Below are 13,719 nucleotides of genomic sequence, written 5' to 3'. Positions count from 1 at the left end.
CTCCTTAGAGTCCCATGTTCCTTCTGTAATTCTGGTGCTTTGTCGTGCACTTGGCCAGGGGTGGCCGGGGAAACGGAGAGCCTGTCTGATCTAAGCCACCATGCACGCCACCTGGATGTCCTTGATCGCCATTTGGGTTAGGAGGGGCTCTGCCATCCCCAAGCTCTCAGCCCACTGTAGCTGCCCTCCCCACGCCCCACCCCCGCCCGGAGCGTGCTTTACTTAATTAAGGATGTAGCACAGCTCTTGAAAGTCGCCAGGCGGGGCCCAGGTTTCCCCTGCTCAGCTCACAGCACAAGTACTGCTATGAGATCATGCTACCGCGCAGCAGTGCGGGGGAAGCTAGTGCACCCGGCCCTGCTGTGCTCTGCGGTCACGAGTGCGCTGTGAGCCCGGCTTCCCGAGGCGTCTCCTGGCTTTGGCCCCTCGGTCCCAGGGAATTATCTGCCTGGATCGTTTCTTGCGGAGGGAGGCGTCAGGACCGACGTCCCACTTCTCAATCTGTTGTGGGCCTGGCACCTTGAGCAACCTACCTGTCCCCAAGGCCCGAGAAGGCTCTGGGCAAAGTCCCCCTGGAGCAACCCCCAAGGCTCCAGGGCCCTGGGTCCTGGTCCCCCCGGCCCTTGGTGTCTATGCTCCACGCTGCTCCCACCACCAGGCAGGGCTGCAGCCTCCGCACCTGAGCTGACCTTGGATCAGAGAACTGTCGGGCCAGTCCTGTCTCCCACATGTCGGCTGGCAGGGCAAAGGGTGGAGTGAACAGACAGACAAAGGACAGGCAAACAGTGGACAGGAGATGGCTGGCTGAGTGTAACTACATTCACCGGGACAACCCATCGCTGGAGCGGGGACACGTGCCCACAGCTGCACGGCCCGCACCACGTTCGGGCGACCTCGAGGAAGGCATGGCTTATGGGTGGAATTTGGTTTGGCCACTTGGGGCCGACCCCCCAAAACAGACAAACCACCGTGACCCAGGAGACCTAGTGGGCCTCCGCCAGATGTAATTACACGCAGGCAGGTGCGCGGTGCAGGCCGAGGACAGAGTGCGAAAGGGGCCCCTACTTGTATTCCTATAGATGACAGTTTCCTTTTGGGGATGGCCTCAGGGTGGGATTCAGAGCTGGTCAGCGTCCCTTGTTCGCTCTTCAGAGCTGCATGTTTTGGGGGTGGCTCGGGGGCCTCGGGGGCTGGGGTAACACCGCCCCGTGTCACGCTGGGTGGGCGGGTACTGCTGTCCAGGCTGTCCGAGGAGTTGCTCAGGCCAGACTGGCTCGTCACTTCGCTCTTGTGGTCCTGGCTGTCCAGGTAGGTGTCCTGGGCAGACTCGGTGCTGCTCTGGACTGTGACAGAGATGAACGGCTTTGACGTGGTGCGTGGAGGGACCGGTGGCGGGGTCTTCTTATACGCCACTAGGCATGATGAACCTGCAGATGGGTGAGAGGAAGGCAGGGGAGGGGTGAAGCCGCCAGCCCTCTGGAGTCCCTTTCAGGGCTGAGGCCCCACCTGACCCGACCCTAGCTCTGGCCTCGGGGAGGATTTCTGGAGGAGAATGGGGGTCAGACACAGCCATGACCAAGACAGACAGACCTGAGCCCTGCCCATCCTCATGCTGAGCCAAGGTCAAGTCTAGTGGGGGATGCCCACAGGGAACAACACCACCCTCCGCCTCTTAGTCCCACACAAAGGGATTATCCAGCTAGGGCAAACATGGTGACAGCAGAGGTGTGGTCAGGACAGTTCAAGAATGGTTAACCTCGCCTGTCCTCAAGTGCAGAGACCTGCCACTCCCCTTCTCGGTCTTTCCTTCCTGCTCTACCTTCCCTCCCCCCGCTGCTCCGCTGCTGCCGGAGGCCCCCTCCCTGTCTGGTCAAAGACCAGCGCATCCTTCAGGGCTCAGTTATCCTTCCCCACAGGGTGCCATTCCCACCCTACCACCCCCACCTCATTATGTGAAAACCCCACACACCAGTCTGCCTCCCCCAAGACTCCATCGCACCCAGTCAGGCTCTCTATTTCCAGCAAGACTCAGGGAACTAAGACCTGCCCTGGGTGGGAAGTAGGGTCTCAGAGTCCCGTTCCGATCCTGGCCCAGGGCTGGCTCCACTTTCGGTCTGAAACAGGAGATGCTGGTCAACTAGCAGAAGCTACTTCCTCTGAGGGGTGGGGTCACATCCAGTGGCTTTTCTTGGCATCTTAACTCCAACTGTCCGTTCCCCAGTGAGGACGGAAACAGCCTCTACCAAGGTGAGGCCCACAGGGAGCAGGAGCCAGAGGAGGGGCTTTAAGCCTGGCCTTCAAGGGGCTGCCAATCAAGGTGATGGTGATGGCCCAGTGGGAACCCTCGAAACGAGGCTCAGAGCCACCAGGGCCGTGGACAAGGCACAGGAGAACCCATTCATCTGCCCCATGAGACATCACTGTGCAAACACCAGAATGGCCAAAATGAGAAACGGCGACAACACCAAATGCTGCTGAGGATGTGGGAAAATGGAATCACTCGCACATGGCTGGTGGGAGTGTAAAATGATACAACCACCTGGAAAACGATCTGGCAGTTTCTTTTAAAATCAAACATGCAAATATCATACAACCCAATAACCACACTCTTGGGCATCTAGCCCACAGAAATGATAACACGTTCACAAAAAACTTAGCCATGTATGTTCAAGGCAACTGTATGTGATATAGGCCTAAACTGGAAACAACCCGGAAGTCCTTCAATGGGTGAGCAGCTGTGGTGCACCCAGACCATGGGAGACCACTCAGCAACCGAGAGAAAGGAACCACTGATGTAAGCGACCACTTGGGTGAATCTCAAGTGAATCATGCCTCGTGAAAAAGCTATCTCAAAAGTTACAGAGCACGTGATTCTATTTATAGAACATTACTGAAATGACCTAATTACAGAGATGGGAACAGATGTGCGGAGACTAGGGGGAGAAAGTGATGAAGAGGCTGGAGCGACTTGGTTATAAAAGGGTGACAGGGAAGACCCCAGCACGTGCTCACTGGTGGGAGCTGTGTATCTTGGCCGTGCCGGTGGACACAGGCACCTGCACTTGTGATGAAAGCAGTGGATGAAATGCACCACAGGTGATACAAGTGAAGACGGCGGAATCTGAGTAAGACCGCCGGGGTGTATCTGTGTCAGTACTCCGGCTATGACAGCAGACTACAGGTCTGCAAGATTTGATCACTGAAGGAAACCGGGTAACGGGTACCAGGATCCTTCTGTATTATTTCCTGCCAGTGTATGCAAATTACCACTGCCTAAAAAGAAAAAGCCGACTCACTGGAAAAGACCCTGATGCTGGGAGGGATTGGGGGCAGGAGGAGAAGGGGACGACAGAGGATGAGATGGCTGGATGGCATCACCGACTCGATGGACATGAGTGTGAGCAAACTCCAGGAGATGGTGAAGGACAGGGAAGCCTGGTGTGCTGCAGTCCATGTGGACATAAAGAGTTAGACACGACTGAGTGACCAAACAACAAAAATTAAAAATGCAATTTAGACAGTCCGCCTGTTCACCTGACAGACACGTGTACTAGGCCAGGCCCATACTGGGGACTAGGAAAGCCAGGGGCCCTCCTCAGCAGAGTGACAGCCGAGTGCCTCAACAACAACAGAGGCCACCCCAGGAAAGCCCCGGAGCCAGGAGCCACGTCTCGTGCCCGCCCCAGGTGACTCTGCTTGGGGAGCTTTCAGTCCCTTCTCTGTTCAGAATTCCCCAGCCCTGCTTGGGGAGCCCCTCAGACACACACACCTGCTACATCACTGAGGTCAGACAGCCCAGGGCCAGCGCAGCTCTGACTGCTTTCTCGTTCTGAGGGAGACAGGCCTAGGGGTGAGCCAAAAGTTTACCACTCCCCAGCCCCTGGTGGGAGGCTGGACTGGTTCTCAGACCAGGCCCGGGGCAGTCTCCCTCAAGAGCTGACACAGAGAGCAGCCTGTTGAAGCCCACGACCAGCAGAGCCCGGACTCACCAGGGATTTCATGATTCATTTGTTTGGTTGGCCTGAAAGTTCCAAGGAAGCTTCAGTGGAGTTTTCTTCCCCAGATCAGGAGGAAACCTCAATCTGCTCAAAATGCTTAAAGGGGGACACGTCCCTAAGAACATCTCCCTAAAGGGGGTGGCAGTGAGCGTGAGGACCCAGAATTGGGCTCTAAGCCTAGCTGAGGCCCTGTGATCACAGGCGAGGTCCTTGTCCCCTACCTGTGCTGTCAGCTGACACTGGCCTGAAGGAGTCAATCTGTGCGGGGACACGCCCCACCCAGGACACTATGGGACCATCCACAGTCGAGGGCCTGTACAGAGGGCTGACCCTCCAGTCTCTGTCAGGGTGTGTAGGCCGGAGTCCTGCTGATGTACTCACTCATTAGAGAGAGAGAGTGAACTAGGGAGGCCAGGCCAGATAGCCAGGTGTGGTAAAAGAAAAGTGAACTTACCTTGGATTCTCTACGTCTCCAGGGGCACAGGTGACAGTCAGACAAGTGGTGTGACTAATGGAGTGGATTTTGAGCCTTGGGGCCTCTGTGGGTGGGAGGCAGCACTCATTGTGAGCACTGTACCCCCCCCCCCCACCCAGGGCAGGAGGATGGGGCCTGACTCTATGGAACAGCCCTCATTTCACAGGCATGAAATGCCAAGAAATACAGGCCAACACCTCCGCAGCCCCTTCCAGCATCCAGATGCAGCCAGCCTGTGTTCTCAACTCCTGCACTTCCTCCCACCTCGGGGCTTTTACACATGCTGTCCCTTCTGCCTGGAAGGCTTCTCTCAGCTCCTCACGTTTCAGGGGTCACTTCCTCCCTGAGGCCTCCCCTGACTGCTCCCTAATCTCGCGTCTCTCAGGATCTCCATCAGAGTACCTGCCACATTTGTCATCGCTCATCTCAGCATTTACTCGCCAGTGGTTACAGGCCTGACGTGGATGGGGGACTCTGTCTGTCTTGGCACAGCAGGTCATATCCCAGGCCCATGGTGACGTCTCAAGCACAGAAAGCTCTCAGTAAGTATTCGCTGAATAAGAAAAAGAACCTCACCACTACAAAAAAGCCCTCGGGTGCTGAAAATCAGGATTTAGCCATAGTGAAGGCTTCTGGCACTTTAGAACTTGAGGTTCTAGTCCCATCCCAACTCTGGAGCCCATTCTTCTTGGTCCCGCTTTCCCATGCCGACAGCCTCACCTCCCGCCCTCCCACCCCCTCAGCATGCCCCTTCAAGCTTCAGAGAGCCCTCCCACCCTTTCCCAAACATGCCACACTCTTCATGCACCGAAGCCCTCTTGCACATGCATCATCTCAGGCAAAACCCCTCTGCACATCCTCCATGTTTCCTGCCCTCCGGCCCAGCCCTCCACCCCCAGCCCTTTCTGGCCCAGGCAGTCTGACCCTCTCCTCTGGAGCACTCAGGCCCATGGCCAAGTCTCCGACTGAGTGTGTGTCCCATGCATGTGGGCAGCCGGGCCCCAGTCCAGAGGGTGCGCAACCATCATTTGCTAATGAACTTTAGAGGAAGCAAATGCCCCGAGCCCCAAGATGTTGGCACCGGCCAGGATGTGACTGCGGCCCTCCCTGCCCCGTGTGGAGACGTTCTGTGCGCCACACTTGACACCGGCATGGTGAGTGGGGCCAACTCTGTGTCCATTCACTCTGGAAAGCTTTCAGACCTGCCCTGGGAAGCGTGGGGATCGCTCCAGGATGACTAGTTCCTCCAGCTGGTTCTTGTGTGTGTTTTTAAAGATTCTGAGAGAAGTGTCTGCTGAGCCCTAGCACTGTCTGCGCACTGCACTGCTGAGCCCTGGGGGCCGCGTGCCTCCCTGCCCTCTCCTCAGCCCGGCCGGTCCCTCACGCCCAGGATCAGACAGAAGCCGGCTGTGCGAGGCCACCTGCCCCCGACCCCAGACATCCAGCCCAGTCTCCCCACCCCACTGTGCACAAGCCCTTGCTTCTTCTGAGAAGGGGCCCCCTTTGTCTCATTACTGCCTTCTGCACCAAGGTTTTACCCAGCAAACTCTCAGCTTGGAATAAATTTGCTTCTGCACGTTGTTTTTTTTAATGTCAAGATACAGAAGATGGCCAATCAGAGTTCAGGTGCTCAGAAGAGTGGCTGTGGTTCCCTAGCAACCTCAGGATGCTAGCCCCCCTGCAAGTGCTTTGGAGGCCCAGCCTGGCCCTCAGGTCTGCTGGTGCCCAGGAGCCGAGCAGGAAGCAGCCTTAACAATGTGGGAGCCACGGCCATAGGCTCTGCAGAAGAGCCAGTGGACCCACCCGAGACCCTGTGCAAACGGAGCTGACCTCAAATCCAGACCTCTAAACTCCCTTGCTGGCTCTGCCAGGCTCCAGGGAGGACTTGTTGGAGGAAGGGCTGACTGAGAACCTGTAAGATCCCTCTTTGTCTCATGCAACGGGTCAACACGCAGCTAAACTGGGCGGCTCACTTGCTATGGTAAAAACAGAAGTCAAGGCTCCCCACCCACTCGGCCTCCAATTCCTCTTTCTTCCCTGTCTCCCTCCCCAAAGCACAGGATGCTGGGAGAAAATCCCAGGAACAGACTGGCCTCTGAGATCCACTTTCCTGTTGACGGCCCGCATGCTCCCTGCTCTTCCCTCCCTGTGCCAGGCTGGAACCACCTCCCTCACTGCTCCTTAGACGAACATCATCAAACTTTAATTTCAAACACCAGCAAGAGGGACTGGTGGCACTTCTCCCCCCAACATCTTCCTGGAGATCGAGTGCACACAGCCAGGTGCTTCCTAACTGCCTCCCCGTCCTTCCCTTCTCTCTTGATCGAGAGCCAGCGCCCACAGACGCCCCACACTGCTGCTCCCTGGCCCTCCGGCCTCCTCCTTACCTTTCGAATCCCTCTTTCATGCTGATCAATGGGCCACTTAAGGAATCCAATCACACCCCTGCTTTGAAACTTTTCAGTGGTGCCACCAGCCACCCAGTGGAATTGGAACAAACCCTTCAGTTGTGGGGGAGGGGGGCGGGAGGTGGCCTCAAGGCCTCCAGAACCTACACTGGCCTCCCACCCCTAAGTCCACAGGAGCCAAGAGGTTACCAAGGTGACACTCTGGGGAAGATAAAGCCACAAAGCTCAGGGAGTCCCAGCCCTGTCCAGAGGGGACGCGCTCAGGACACACTCCTGTTGGTGTTGGTTCCAACACTAACCGCAGACCTCACTGAGCGAGTGCTCCATCTACACCCAGCCCTCATTATTAACAAGTCTGTAACGCAAGTTTGCCTACACGCTAAGACTCATCTGTAACCTTTAAATCAACACTCGTGGGGCTTTTGTGGCCACTGGCAGAGCCTGACAGATGGAATCGCCCCACACGCAGGTTCCCAGCTGACACTGAACAGGGCGACACTGTCCTTCTGTTTCAGCTCATACTGTAAACAAGCCTCCTTTTCCTGGTCTCCTTGATGCTGCACTTCCACATTTTTGTGTGTTTTTTGTTGCTGGTGGTGATTTCTCAGTTTGAAATGGCCTGAAGTATAGTGCCGAAGTGCTGTCCAGTGCTGTTAAGTGCAGGAAGGCTGTGATGTGCCTTATGGAGAAACCATCTGTGTCAGACAAGCTTCGTTCAGGCATGAGTTACAGTGTTACTGGCCGAATTCCACGTTGACACATCAACAATATACTAAATAGGTGTCTTTAACACAGTCGCACCCCACTCCAGTACTCTTGCCTGGAATATCCCATGGACGGAGGAGCCTGGTGGGCTGCAATCCATGGGGTCGCTAAGAGTCAGACATGACTTCACTTTCACTTTTCACTTTCATGCACTGGAGAAGGAAATGGCAACCCACTCCAGTGTTCTTGCTTGGAGAATCCCAGGGATGGGGGAGCCTGGTGGTCTGCCATCTATGGGGTTGCACAGAGTCGGACACGACTGAAGCGACTTAGCAGCAGCAGCAGACTTTATTTTTCTGGGCTCCAAAATCACCGCAGATGGTGACTGCAGCCATGAAATTAAAAGACGCTTACTCCTTGGAAGAAAAGTTATGACCAACCTAGATAGCATATTCAAAAGCAGAGACATTACTCTGCCAACAAAGGTCCGTCTAGTCAAGGCTATGGTTTTTCCAGTGGTCATGTATGGATGTGAGAGTTGGAGAATTGATGCTTTTGAACTGTGGTGTTGGAGAAGACTCTTGAGAGTCCCTTGGACTGCAAAGAGATCCAGCCAGTTCATCCAGCCAGATCCAGATCAGTCCAGCTGATCTGGAGGAGATCAGCCCTGGGATTTCTTTGGAAGGAATGATGCTAAAGCTGAAACTCCAGTACTTTGGCCACCTCATGGGAAGAGTTGAAAAGACTGATGCTGGGAGGGATCGGGGGCAGGAGGAGAAGGGGACGACAGAAGTTGAGATGGCTGGATGGCATCACTGACTTGATGGACATGAGTCTGAGTGAACTCTGGGAGTTGGTGATGGACAGGGAGGCCTGGCGTGCTGCGATTCGTGGGGTCGCAAAGAGTCGGACACGACTGAGCAACTGAACTGAAGCCTTGGTGTTTTCTGTTGGCAGCTGGTGGACATGCAAGGACTCTGCATTTCCCATTGGAACAATAGTTCAGGATCGCTAATTCAGTGTCTGTGAGACATTATGTGTGTAAGCACTGTGAATAATGAGCATGGATTGGACTTTGGCCAAACGAATCCTCAGAACAGCTATGCGAGGTAGGTCGGTCGTTGCCCCATTTTCCAGGTGGGGCTCAGAGAAGTGGGGAGGCTTGGTGGAGCTCACCTTCTAGCCAGGTGGTACTGGGGCCAGGGCTTGAACCCAGGCTGCCTGAAGTCTGACCGCTCCCCCATGCCCCGGCTACTGCACCAACTCGATGAGGGTCACATGGAGGCAACAGCCTTGAGCACGTCAACTGCTTTGCCCAGAAAGTGGGGTGTGACACCCCAAGTGCTCTGAGTGGGATCCAAAAAGCTGGCAGATATGGAGATGCCTTGGAATCCTGGGGTGGCCCCTGCAACTCCAGTCACCATGGTTTCTGGATGAAGGAGAGACTGATCACCTTCTGAGGGATGGCTGGAAGACATTAAGGTTGACTGGGTCTGGCAGGACTGACCAGAGTCACTGAAGGGAAGGAAAGGCAGGGTTTTTAGGTGGAGGGATACTCTGAGCAGAGGAGCAGGGCAGAAGAGCTCAAGGCATGGGCAGACAGATTCGAGCAGGGCCTGGCTTGGCGAAGTGGTAATTCAGCTGGTGAAGGGGAGCCAGGGGGCCCAAGAGAGGGGTGCCGCCTCTCGGACAGGGTCCTTGGTTTCCTGGGGCTGCGCAGACAATGGGAACAGTGCAACCTTCTTGCCCAGAGAATCCCTCACAGTCCCTCTAAATGGGCCTGCAGTTGGAGGATTCCACAGCACGCAGACATGACTGCAGCTGGAAGCACGTTATCGCCTCCTATCTCCAAGGCCTGGCACACGAGGCAGCCCTGTGTCAGGCGCCAAGGCCATCCCAAGTCCAGAGTGTCCAGATGAACCTGCGCCTCCCTCCTTCACATCGGCCTTGTTTTCCTGGAGAGGGGACCCCCTGCACTCAGCTACACACTCCAGAAGCCTGGGGAGTCCTACCCCCTCTTCCCCGGCCTCCCCAACAAAAGCACATGTCACACAGCCAGGTTTCTCTCCATCCCATCAGCCCGGTCCAGGCTTCCACTTCCTACCCTCCTGCCGCCCTGCTTTGTCAGTGGCCCAACTCACCCAGAACCACTCTCCGATAGTGACCTGAGGAGTTACTTAAAAGTACAAACTAGATTACTGCCTCCCTTTTCTAAAGTTCTGCCAAGGCTCCCCATTCTATAACGTTGCCTACTTTGGCCTGCAACAGGCACTGCCCCTTCTCCACGCTCAGCTCCTGCACGTCCCCCTTGCTCCTTCCGTTCCAGTCACGCTGCTGTTCTGCAAACACTGCAAGTGTGTGCTCACATTAGGGCCTCTGAACCTGCTGCTCCCTGTCTGTGATGCTCCCACCCCCATCTCTGCACACCTACTCCTTAACCTGCTCTCATCACTGCTGCCCACTCAGGTCTTGGCTCAGGGGTCATATCCTTGATGGATCCTCCCTGACCACCCTTGTCTACAGCGGCTATTCTTGTTCTGAGGACCTCGTTGGTTTTATCAGGCACTCATCCACCTACTGGTTCACTAGTCTTCTGTCCCTCTCCCCAAACAGATACACATCCTGGGTATCTAACACAGCTTCCTGAGAGTGTGTATGTGTTAGTCACTCAGTTGTGTCTGACTCTTTGTTATCCCAGCCTGCCAGGCTCCTCGGTCCGTGGGATTCTCCAGGCAAGAATCCTGGAGTGGGTTGCCATTTCCTTCTCCAGAGGATCTTCCTGACCTAGGGATTGAACCCGGGTCTCCTGCATTGCAGGCAGACACTTTACAGACTAACCCTGAATATTTTATAGAATTAAAATGCTTTCCTAGGACCAAGCCCAATACAGGGCTGGGCTCAGTAAATATTTATTGAATGATTGAACAAACCTGTTTGACAGCTGGATAGACTGAGGCTCAGGGAAGAATAATTTACTCCTGACTTGGAGCTGTAATCTAATGCCCAGGGCAAACACTCTGAAAAACTCCCTGTGAATTGGTACAGACACTATGGATAATAATATGGTGGTCTCCTAAAAAACTAAAAGTAAGAGCTACCGTATAACCCTGCAATACCACTCCTGGGCATACATGCCCTGAAAGGATACATGTACCTCAGAGTTCACCGGAGCACTGTTTGCAACAGCCATGGCACTGAAGCAACCTGCATGTCCACTGACAGAGGACAAGAAGACGTGGCGCATACATACAATGGGATATTACACAGCTATTAAAAAGAACGAAATAATGTCATTTGCAGCAACATACACAGACCTAGAGATTCTCACAGCGAGTGAAGTGAGTCATTCAGACAGAGGAGAGATATTGCATGATATCCCTTACAGGCAGAATCTAAAAAGAAAATGATAAAAATGAACTTATTTACAAAACAGAAACAGACTCAGACGTAGAGAATGAACTTAGGGCTGCCAAGGGGTAGGGATAGAGGGAAGGGATAGTTAGTGAGTTTGGGACAGACATGTACACACTGCTATATTTAAAACAGATAACCAACAAGAACCTACTGTATAGCACACGGAACTTTGCTCATGTTATGTGGCAGCCTGGATGGGAGGGGAGTTTGGGGGAGAAGGGATACATGTGCATGTATGGCCGAGTCCCTTCACTGTTCACCTGAAACTATCAAAACATTGTTAATCAATACAATATAAATTGTATTCCCCATACAATATCCCAATATAAATTGTATTCCCAAAAACTATATCCCAATACAAAATAAAAAGTTTAAAAAAAATAAAAAACAAAGAGGAAAGATCCCTTTAGGTCAGCCCTCAACACATACACACACACACACACACAAACACACACTATACGAGTGCAATCTGGTGGGAGGTAAAGCTTGGAGCAATTCTGTTTGAAGTTCAGCAATGGAGCTGTGCTTCAAGCAATGTCTTCCAGGCAAGGCCTGTCTTATGTACAGATTTAAAAGGATCATGACTGAGTGAGTACTGGGGCAGATACTACTTTATTCCAGACACAGGCCTGGGAGGGGAGATAATCATCACTGACGTTTTACAGATTCGAGAACAGACTTTTAGCTTTCTAGAGTGGCTGTGGGGCTTCCCTGGTGACTCAGTGGTAAAGAATCTGCCTGCCAGTGCACGAGACTTGGGATCGATCCCTGGTCCAGGAAGATGCCATGTGCCTCGGAGCAACTAAGCCCGTGTGCCGCAACTACTACTCAGCCTGTATTCTAGAGCCTGGGAACTGCCACTACTGAGCCCGTGTGCTTCAGCGGCGGAAGCCCAAGGGCCTAGAGGCTCTGCTCTGTAACAAGAGAAACCGTGAGGAGAAGCCCATGCACCGCAATGAAGAGCAGCCCCCACTCACCGCAACCAGAGAAAAGCCCTCGAAGCAGCAAAGACCCAACACAGCCGTAAATAAATAAAAATTATTAAAAAGGAAAAAAGAGTGGCTGTGTAGAAAAGTCTGCTCTGTGAGACCGTGGTGGGCCGTATACTCTGCACAGGGTCTAATCCCTTAGTTTTCCCAGCTAAGTGGGTTGGCCTTGAATGGGCATCAGAAGTTTAAATGTCTATGGGACACCAGGCCTCTAATGCCTCTGGCCCCTGGCTGTCAGGTGGAGACATGGGTGAGTGAAGCCAGAAATATCTGGACTTAAAAAAAAAAAAAAAAAAACCTCAAGATTAACAAATGGAGTTAGTTAATCCAAAGTTTAAAAAAAAAAAAACACACCACTGTGCTGGCACACGCCCACCTGCTAACATGGCCCATGGCACAGACCTCCCCGCTCCTTCCGGAACCCCAGCTCCTCTCCCCTACACCCCAGGAAGCCGGTCCCCAAGAACCTCCTGCAAAGGCAGGAGACCCTTGGGAACTTTGAAATGGAGGCAGCAGGAGGCCCCTCTGGCACTATGTCAGGTCTGCTGGGCGAAAGCAGAGAAACCTCTTCTGGTGGCAGGCCAGGTCTGGTTGCAGGCTCATGGCACCAGGGCACAGGGAACGGGAGAGCCCTACCAGGAACACAAATGGCTGCCCCCTCTTCAAGGCCCTGGAGCAGCTGCCTGGGAGGGACCTGCTCGGTTGCTGGGGCAACAGCCTTGGTGCCCTCCAGAGACAGCTGCTCCTTAGAAAGCCCTGCTCACATCCCCGTTGGGCTCAAGGTCTGAGGTGGTTCTGTCCTGACACGTTCAGGCCGGAGGGACTGGAGGATGGGGTTAAGCAATGCCCTCCAGATAGACCCACAGTTCAGGTCAGCTGGTTCTCTGAGGACAGTGAGCTGCCAGTCAGATGACTCACAAGCTCCAGGGCATCTCCCCAGACGGAGGGCTGGCCATGAACTGGCCTAGCATGAAAAGATGTAACTGTATCAGATCATCAATTCCTCACCAGGCCCATCGTTCCCACTTCAAAGAGGAAGACAGTGAGGCTCAGAGAGTAGCGAACAGCCCCAAGTCAGGCGGCCAGGATCTGAGCTCCGGCTTTCTGGTTCCAGAGCCGGCACTCGTAGCTGCTGCTTCACCACCCTGCCCAGGGCTGGAGGCAGGTGCCACTCAGCCAGGCCTGCAAGATCTTGGCCAGGCCAGTTCCCCAGTCAGGACCCTAGTCTTGGTCCTCACACAAGGTCTGGCAATATCCTCTGAGTGGGTTAGCTGGCGGTGCCTCTGGCTCTGCTGCCCCTGGACAAGAGCCCCAGCATATGGACGAAAAAGGTGCCCTGCTCTGCCTGTGATCATGGCCACCCAGCGCCCTTCTCCCCTGGATGTGCAGTCCTGGACACTCTGACCCTTCACCAGAAAACACCAGAACCCCTGATACAGGTTTCCCAGTCACTCAGGACTTTCCCAGCTTGGCTAAATCTCACTACAGCCTCAAAGCAGAGACCAGAGACGTGAGGCCACCTGTCCCAGGTCACACAGCTGGTTGACGGGGTACTGTGACTGGAACGAGGATGTGAAACTCTCAAATTCCAGGGTCTGAGGAGATAGTAATTCCAATGATTCTCAAGCCAGATTCTGGGGATCCCCAAGAGGGCCTGGGGAGGCTGGCTGACTCCCAGCCAGGGCCCTTGGAGGGGCTCCATTTTCCTTTTCCCCTCCATGTGGGGGAGA

At 54.3% G+C, this 13,719-nt stretch overlaps 1 protein-coding gene across 9 annotated transcripts in view; it reads right to left on the bottom strand.

The window, feature by feature from the left end:
• Positions 1–13,719, bottom strand: part of DLGAP4 (DLG associated protein 4) — a 201,905-nt gene that overhangs the window by 32,838 nt on the left and 155,348 nt on the right. For 7 of the 9 annotated variants that reach the window (XM_061437479.1, XM_061437478.1, XM_061437480.1 and 4 more), the window contains one exon: positions 1,066–1,427. In XM_061437479.1, the coding sequence (XP_061293463.1) occupies positions 1,066–1,427 (362 nt within the window). Of the gene's footprint in view, positions 1–1,065; positions 1,428–1,969; positions 2,010–13,719 lie in introns of those variants that run through there. The other 2 variants (XM_061437484.1, XM_061437486.1) reach the window with 2 other exon arrangements.

The sequence above is a fragment of the Bos javanicus genome, chromosome 13, assembly GCF_032452875.1.
Source record: "Bos javanicus breed banteng chromosome 13, ARS-OSU_banteng_1.0, whole genome shotgun sequence".
In the NCBI taxonomy this organism is placed as follows: Eukaryota; Metazoa; Chordata; class Mammalia; order Artiodactyla; family Bovidae; genus Bos; species Bos javanicus.
Note: the sequence above shows the minus strand (reverse complement) of the source record. Positions and strands in the feature narration are given on the sequence as shown.